The sequence below is a fragment of the Lactuca saligna genome, chromosome 4 (genome assembly GCF_052625555.1).
Source record: "Lactuca saligna cultivar CGN05327 chromosome 4, ASM5262555v1, whole genome shotgun sequence".
In the NCBI taxonomy this organism is placed as follows: Eukaryota; Viridiplantae; Streptophyta; class Magnoliopsida; order Asterales; family Asteraceae; genus Lactuca; species Lactuca saligna.
In genome coordinates, this window is record NC_136420.1 from 81,416,359 (window position 1) to 81,425,044 (window position 8,686).

General features: G+C 33.6%; 2 protein-coding genes across 2 annotated transcripts; one reads left to right on the forward strand and one right to left on the reverse strand.

Annotated features, from left to right (window-relative positions):
* The first annotated feature begins 1,423 nt into the window (after positions 1 to 1,423).
* Positions 1,424 to 4,870, forward strand: MAP70-5 (microtubule-associated proteins 70-5). Its single transcript, XM_078990594.1, has 10 exons — positions 1,424 to 1,788; positions 2,065 to 2,150; positions 2,228 to 2,293; positions 2,370 to 2,540; positions 2,709 to 2,879; positions 2,967 to 3,122; positions 3,211 to 3,357; positions 3,619 to 4,227; positions 4,458 to 4,606; positions 4,686 to 4,870. Exons 1-10 carry the CDS (start codon positions 1,692 to 1,694, stop codon positions 4,708 to 4,710), a joined length of 1,677 nt encoding a protein of 558 aa, XP_078846720.1. The 5' UTR covers positions 1,424 to 1,691; the 3' UTR covers positions 4,711 to 4,870.
* Positions 4,871 to 5,831: 961 nt separating this feature from the next.
* On the reverse strand, positions 5,832 to 8,128 carry SVR7 (pentatricopeptide (PPR) repeat-containing protein). The gene has a single exon (XM_078990595.1). The coding sequence runs from the start codon at positions 8,033 to 8,035 to the stop codon at positions 5,984 to 5,986; it is 2,052 nt and encodes a 683-aa protein (XP_078846721.1). The 5' UTR covers positions 8,036 to 8,128; the 3' UTR covers positions 5,832 to 5,983.
* Between the last annotated feature and the right edge of the window lie 558 nt (positions 8,129 to 8,686).

The following is an 8,686-nucleotide window of genomic DNA, read 5'->3' on the forward strand; positions in this document are numbered from 1 at the left end:
TTAAAGAGTTGGTATAGCTGCACATATGAAGTATAATTATGGGATGTGGCACCTTTATGTTTTTGTTGAGCTAATTTGGGTAATGGTAAAGGTTCAGGCATACCCCAATGAATGATTTTTGTTTCTTCGAAATCAGAAAAATAAAAAAAGGAAACTTTTCCTGTTGTAATTTTCAGGGTTGTAAGGGCTCAGTTTCCTCCTCTTCACATTTAGTATCTTCCCTATCAAATTTAGTGTAACTTTAAAAATGTTCAACTGGCTATCCATATGGAATTATATTACCATCATTAACGAACATCATTTTTTTTTTGTTTCATTCATTTGTAGATTCATCAACATCAACTGTAGGAGAAGCATCAACAACCACCTTACCTTTATTCATATAACCACTCCCATCTACAGGGTCATTATAAGAAGGAACATGGTTGGTTGTCATAGGTAATAAATTATACATTTGGTTACTTATAGCACCAGAAGACCCCTTTCCACTAGAACGATTTTCCCCGACAAATCGATGAATACCACTTTCCATAGCATTACTAAGAACAAACAATTTTACTGTGTTGAGAGGCACACCACTAGTGAAACTAAGAAACTATCTAACATCACTATCGTCTAAAATCTGCATAACTATATTTGATTAGGGACATTGAAAAGATAGACATATTTGTTTAGTGTGTAACATGGGCTTGGAAGCAACCAATGTAATTAACCCAACGAAATTGATATATCTACATCAAAACATGTGTAGTCTGAAGTAATATATTACATAGATCCTTCAATATGTTGCCATTACACTCCACAAGAAACTGGCATTCGAAAAAATCTTGCATACGTGCTCATTTTGGAACGTGTAATGAAGGTATCAAAAACACAAATATGTTGCATATATGAAAATATATGGAAGAAAAACACACAAATACCCTAATTTTAGCTCTACGGAATGTATGACCATTATGGAGTACAATTTGAAATATGGTTTTTCAGCCCGAAATGTACACGATGTCAGATTCTGAACCTAATTCCTACCAACCATCCATATCCGGAACGAAAATAAATGTTCCGAAATACTTTGAGCAATCCAAGTCCGGAATGTTTTATATGCTATTCAGAAGAAAATGGTCATTTCTCAAAAACAAAAAATGATTATTTTTATTAACAAAGTCATTTATTATGGTTAGTTTACTCAAAATTTCATAATATAATAGTATAAAATATAATATAATAGTATAAAATAGAGGTAAAATGGCAATTTGTTTGTAGAGACTTCATAATTAAAGATGTTAAATTTAGGGACCAAACAATTTTGCAATTTAAAACCTTTTTTAGAGCCAAAGAGAAAACGACATGGACCATTTTTGCATACTATTTATTCTAGATTTATGAATTGGTCCTAAATTACAAAATTAGTATAGGTTAAAGGATAATTGTGATATCACGAAAACGAAACAAATGGATATGAAGAATGGCAACGGTTACTGTCAAGGCTGAGAGGAATGAGGCTGAGTTGCCGGCCTCGCCGGCTTTCATGGTTTGTTCCTTTCATGGCGTTTGCTTCAAACGAAGGGAAAAATCTCTCATCTCTGTTCCTTTCAAATATGGACTCCTTTTTTTCTTCAAAACCCCATGTCCAAAACTCTCAACATTATAAATCCCTCTTTCCTTTCGAGTTTTCTTAAAGAAAAGCAAAAATGGTGGGATTCGATGAATTTTGTCAAGAAGGTCTTCTTCTTACTCAACCTGACCCTGTTGTCTTGGAGCTCAACAAACTGCAGAACATGCTCAAAGGTTCATTACTTGACTTTTTTATTCGTTATGTCGACATAATACACTGAAATATTTATCCACAGTAAAAATTGTTTTGTTCACTGCTGTAGTTTTGATAATTTTTTCGAAGTTCAGTGTCGAATAGGGAAAAATGGAATTAGGATTTTATAATAAACAAATCAAGAAAGTAACTTGCTCTTTCTTGAATTTAACCCTTGTTCTTATTCGACGCACAGAAGAATTTGAATTATAAAGACTACATCATCTTCTAATGTTTCTCTCCATTTTGCTTCACAGATAAGGATCGTGAGTTGGGTTTTGCTCAAAGTGAAATCAAAGCACTGAAAGCTGCTGATGTCATGAAGGAGAAATCCCTTGAAGAGGTACACTAAATATCAAGTTAAATATAAACAAAGAATAATTACTTGCAACATAATCCATATACTCTGTTTTTTATCAGATGGGAAATATTATTGAAAAACTCGACAATAAGATCAGAAACACAGAAAACCTTCTTGAGCAAAAGGTGAATAGTAATTTTCTGTTTCGTTTCTATGTGTTACATGGCCCACTAAATTGATTTGAACAATTAAAATATATAGAATTTGGATATCAAGAAACTCGAAACAGAAAAGAAAGAAGCATTTGCTGCTCAATTTGCAGCAGAGGCAACTCTTAGAAGGGTTCATGCAAATCAAAAGGATGACGATTCTGTGCCAATTGAATCCATTATCGCTCCTCTAGAAGCCGATATTAGACTCTACAAACACGAGGTAAACAGAGCTCATATGTCTCTGTTTTTATAATTTTATATATATATATATATATATATATATATATATATATATATATATATATATATATATATATATATATATATATATATATATATATATATATATATACCTTGATTGTTTGATTTATTATCCATGTTATATCAGATTGCAGTTCTACAGGAAGATAAAAAGATGTTGGAAAGACACACGAAGTCAAAAGAAGCAGCTTTGCTTGAAGCAGAGAGAATTCTGAGAAGTGCTTTGGAAAGAGCTTTGATTGTAGAAGCTGTTCAAAATCAGAACATAGAGTTGCGAAGACAAATCGAGATTTGTCAGGTATTAATTTGCTTTCAATTTGTTGTTTAATGAAATTTTTAGGAAGAATATAGAGAGGCGATTGTTTGATTTGATGCGTAAATGCAGGAGGAAAATAAGATATTGGAGAAAACAAATCGTCAGAAAGTTTTAGAGGTTGAAAAGTTAAGTGAAACCATTAAAGAACTTGAGGAAGCTGTTCTTGCTGGTGGAGCTGCTGCAAATGTAGTTCGTGACTTCAGGCGACAGATTTCTGAACTACAAGTAATAACACTTTTTTTTTTTTTTTTTTTGCCCAAAAAATTGCTTTAAGGTAACAAATTATGAAAAAGTAATGATTTTTGTTATGTAGGAGGTGAAAAGAACATTAGAAAGGGAGTTAGCAAGAGCAAATGTTTCAGCCAATCGAGTTGCAACTACAGTGGCTAATGAATGGAAGGATGAGAATGATAAGGTTATGCCTGTAAAGCAATGGCTTGAAGAAAGAAGGCTTCTACAGGCACATATACACTTACCAAACTATTTATTTTACAATTTACATCGCAAATAACAATTTTTGGGTTGTTTTCAATGATGAGAATGAGGAGGGTATTCTCGTCTTTTTGTCTCATTGAAATCGGTCTCAATCCAATGCATGCTAAAAACAGTACATGTGACATATGTCTCAGTCCTTGTCCAATGCATGTCTAACACAGGACAACCTGTTTTGTTATGTCAGAAAGTTTAAATTTAAAAATTTGTCGAACATTATTTTTTTCAGGCAGAAATGCAACGATTAAGGGACAAATTAACAATATCGGAGAGAACAGCCAAGAGTGAAGCACAACTTAAAGAAAAAGTGAAGCTAAGATTTAAGACACTAGAAGATGGATTAAAGCATTCCTCTTGTGGATCACCGAGAGTTGACAAGTCAACTCACTTTTTCGGGATTCTATCAAGTAATGGAGGAAGGAAGAGATCCACTTCACAACCAAGGGCTTCTTCTACAACTTCAAGTGAAGTGAGACGTATGAATAGCATAAATAAGAAATATAATAATTTTGGAGATAATTCGGTAAGGAAAAGTTTATGGGCTTCTAGGAGTAAAGTTGTTGATAGAGATGAAAAGGAGAATAATGAGATGATTCTAGAAAATACTAGTGGGATGAATCTTGATAAGTTTAAGGATGATAATAGAGGTATTGTTGTAAAGGGAAGGGTGGCGGCAAGTGGCAGCAGTGAAGAACGACAACCACGGAGTGCCACCACTGATGATGATGATGTGGTTTCAGGGTTTTTGTATGATAAGCTTCAGAAAGAGGTGATTGGTTTGAGGAAGTTTTGTGAGATGAAGGAAGAAAGCTTGATTGAGAAAGATGAAGAAAACAAGGTTTTTATTCTCTCTTTTCTAAAACTCATTATTATTAGGGTTAAATGCAAGAAATAGCAATATACTTTCACTGAGAGTAAAATGCTATAATACACAAATAAATAAACATACATTCCTATTTCTTGCATTTAGCCCTTCTATTGTTATTACTATTATTGTTATTTTCTACTATTGTTATTATTGTTACTTTATTGTTATTGTTATTGTTATTACAACAACCAATGATTCAGGTGCTAATGAAGAAGGTTGAAAACTTGGTCAAAGCTCTGGAAGTAGAGTCAAAGAAGTGGAAAAGAGAAGCATCCTTAAGAGATAAGAATTCAACATCAATAAAAACAGATGACCAGAAACCAGTCAGAAACTTAAACTCATCGAAAAGGTAGAAAAAAAAAAAACAACCGATTTTCTTTATTTTATAAAATTCGTCTATTAACCGATCTTTCTATTTCCACCATTAGTTTAAGGGCTGCAAAAACATCTTGAAGGCTCACTTATGGAACTCATTTGGACTTCGTAACTTATTGTGATTATTATTATACCTTTTTACGCGTTTCCTTTTTTAATAACATGTGTAAATATTATTTAAACAATTTTAAGGTGTTGTTTTGTAATATAGAGTGAGTTAATTTATGATGATTGGAAATTTGGAATTATATACTTTACATTATGAAATTTCGTTTGTTATTTTTCCAACAACCTTCAAGCTGGTTTACACTGTCCTGCACCAAAAGCATCATATTAAATGTAAATCAGGTAGACAGTGGATTATTAGTGGGCTAGCATAAGAGCCCAATTTATTTTGCTCAAAGAGATAACATGATATATACTTGGAATTGACATAAGACTACAAAAAAAGCACCTAAAGATTAATATTTTCATTTTAAACAAACAAAAATAAAATCTACTCTTGAATAGTAGCCAAAGATGGTTTCCATTTTTGAGATCTAACTCCATTCCAAGAAAATACAGGATTAATTTTGCTGATCTTGAAGTCCTTATTAGCATCTCTAACCAAAAGCTCCAATTGCTTCCTAGTTACAACAATCTTCACTTTTTGTGATTCCTTCTCCTTTTGTGGAATAAGAATATAAACCTCTGCAGGAAGAAGCTTAGCGTTGGGGGGCATTGGTGAGTTCGGGTGGGCGTAGTGCACCAGATTATAACCCTGGTATGGACCATGGGTTATCTTTTTAACTTTAGTTAAGGCCTTAACTTTTTCTTCTCCTCCATTAGACACCAGAACACTGATTTTCTCCTTAGATTGCATACAGTTTATGCAGTTACCCATGGTGGAATTGATCTTAATGTTCAAGACTCTTGAGGACTTGTATGTATATATACATTTATATTCATCATGTATATGTATAAGTCAAGTTAAAGGCAACCAAACGTGCATATCACTTAGGTTTGACTTCAATATGATATAGTTTCTTTAACATATCAATGTCACATGATGGGTTATGTTTAATTTAGTTTGACTTTCGATTTCTCTACATACTTATGTTATTTATTTTTATGAAAAGTCAACCACTAGGTAATTATTCCAATTTTAAATGCAAGAAACCTACAAGTTGACTCCCTTGAAGTAGTCTTTAAAATACATATAAGTCAAACGTAAAGCTGAGTGTTTTTATGTGAATGAAAATAAAACCATTACAAGATTCAAAGAAATTATAATTCAATAGATACAAAAACTCATCACTACAAAAATCTCAAGAGCATGAGCTAAAAAAAGAGGATGAAGAACATTGACTAGTCAAACCACAGCCATTACATTGACACGTCTACCTTCCAACCATGACTTAACAGCAACTTTAGTAGTCAAAAACCATCCAACTTTTTCAGAACTCTCGTGAAAAGGAGCACTTAACTCCTTCAGATGTGACTCAACACCTCCAGCCAATCCTTTTTCAGAATACTTATGCTTCCCATGACCCGTATTAATCCCAAGCAAAGGTGGCAACTCTTCTCCCTCTTCAATAGCTTTGCTCAAATCATTCATCCATATATGTAATGCAGTCAAAGCTGCTCCTAATGAAAGACTCTTCAAATTCAAACACCAATTTGTGCTCGATTTCGTCTGTATATCACTATATATCCCAACCCTAATCCCCAAATCCAACAAGTCACAAGCTTTCTCCAATTGATCAAGATTAATACAAAGATCAATCAAGCAATTGCAATATGCTTTCCTTACATCATCTCCAATGTCACCAAGTATTTCACTAGCTTCATTCTTGAAAGATTCATCTTCGATATTCGAATCAACCAAAAGTGTGACCAAATTCCCAAGTTTTGGATTCGCCTTTTGGATGCATTTAGTAAGCTTATGAAGATCTTGTTTAGGAGTTTGTGTCATGACATTGAGAAGACACCCACAAGAACGTTCATCTGGGGTGATATCAAGCTCTATGATTTTATCAAACATGTTGACCACATCATCTGTTCGGTTGACTTTCCCGTAGCATTGTATTAGAGAAGTCAAAACGTATATATTCGGGTCAAACCCTGCTTCGATCATTTCCTTTAGTGTTGCTTCGGCTTCTTTGACTTTTCCACAACATGAAAAGATTGTGATCAATGATGAAAAGTTCCAACTATCGGGTTGACAATTTGTGGAGATTTTAATGTCATTGAAAATTTCAAGAGCTTCATCGATGAAACCTATGTCAGCACACATAGACAAAAGGGTGTTGTAAAGAACATTGTTTAATTCAAATCCTTTTGATTTCATCTCTTTGTAGACATTTATAGCATCATCTCCATAACGAGATTTTCCATATGCACGAATGAGAGAAGCATATGTTGCCCAACCAGGTGTTAATCCATCACTTAGAATTTGCTGATAGATTGACTTAACAAGCCATGGTCTTTTGGCTCTTCCCATGGCATCTAACAAAGTGTTGTAACAGACTAAGTTAGGTTTAACACCAAGAGCTTTCATTTCCTCAAAAACAGTCAAACACCCATCGAAATTCCCTGTTGACCCGTATATTTTTATGATTGTTGTGAATGTTACAGTGTCAACTCGCCATTTTTCGGTTCTTGAACGATCATATAATCTTAATGCCATGTCTACATTCCCAACTCTCCCATAGCAATCAATCATCACTGCATATGTAACATTATCTGGTTGGATTCCAAACTCTGGCATTCTCTCAAACCACTCTACAGCTTTAGTAGGTAAAGAACGCAACCTTGCACACCCAATAAGAGTTGAAAATGTAACATTATCAGGAGTAATGCCTCTTTGAAGCATTTCAGCGAACAGCTTCTCTGCACCTACCAAATCTTTAGACTTTCGGAAAACTTTCAATGTCACATTGTAAAGAATAGTTTCCCTATTTAAATTACATCTTTCCTGAAAGTATTTGAGCACCATACGTGCTGATTGAGGGTTCGACATGTTGTTGAGAATAATAACACCATCTTGTTCTCCTAGTTTACTGCCTAAATTGCTATTCAGTATGTTAAAGACGTCTTCTTCAGCTGGTAAACATGAATTTAGTGATTCTGCTACATTGATGAGAGAAGAGTACCTTGATTCATACGATTTTTTCCTAAAGTGTGAAGCTTTCGGGTTTTTGGGGTTGACCCAGATATAACTTTTCTTTTTATCATCTGTCACTGGAGATAGAGTTGAAGTTTTAGGATCTAAGTTGTGGGTTACTTCAGAAACTGAGTCTTGTAAAGAAATCTGAGTGATTCGGAGTTGGGGTGTTCTTGATTGAGAAACGATACTGTGATTGAAGCTTCTCTGATTGAAGGAAATGGAAGGGGAAGAGCAGAAGCCGTATGTGTATGCCATTTCTGGATTCTTGAAATCCTTGGGGGGTTTCCGTTGGGGAAAAGCCTTATCGACTTTCCTCAACACACAAGAAGTAAAAGTAGATAACACTTCACTTCGGGGCTAGTCTGGTAATTAACTACTAACTAGTTTGGACTTTGGAGTGAGCCTATGTTAGGTTTTCTAATTTGGACTTTGGAGTGACAAGAGGTAAGTTTTCCAATTTATATCATAGACTCATACTCTTAAATAAGAGATCATTATTAAACAATTATCAAATTATCTATATATCTTATCTTATATATCTAAGATTGTTACTTGGTTGGTTTAATTTTTCGGTTGGTTTAATTTGTTTCGGTTTATTTTTGGTTGGTTTAATTTTTCGGTTGGTTTAATTTGTTTCGGTTTATTTTTGGATGTTGTTAAATAAATATGGATACATTTTATCAAAATTCAACCTAACTATTTATAACTAATTTTTTGGAAAGCAATACATTTTCAACTAATAAAAATAACTAAATAACTAATCATGTTGTCTATATAGTATTGATCTAGCTAGTAATTAACCATTTTTACCAATAAATTAGGAATTGTTCCAAAATAACCCATGAAACCGTAGGTTTTTAAAATCGTCTATTATTTCGTTAATTCGTCTACTGTTTTGTTTTTAGT

What these genes read in the sequence shown, in the direction of transcription:
- MAP70-5 (XM_078990594.1), top strand. Translation starts at nt 1,692, where the DNA reads ATGGTGGGATTCGATGAATTTTGTCAAGAAGGTCTTCTTCTTACTCAA. An exon ending in AGGAGAAATCCCTTGAAGAG is followed by an intron (nt 2,151 to 2,227) that starts GTACACTAAATA and finishes GTTTTTTATCAG; the next exon opens with ATGGGAAATATTATTGAAAA. An exon ending in AACTTAAACTCATCGAAAAG is followed by an intron (nt 4,607 to 4,685) that starts GTAGAAAAAAAA and finishes TTCCACCATTAG; the next exon opens with TTTAAGGGCTGCAAAAACAT.
- SVR7 (XM_078990595.1), bottom strand. Translation starts at nt 8,035, where the DNA reads ATGGCATACACATACGGCTTCTGCTCTTCCCCTTCCATTTCCTTCAAT.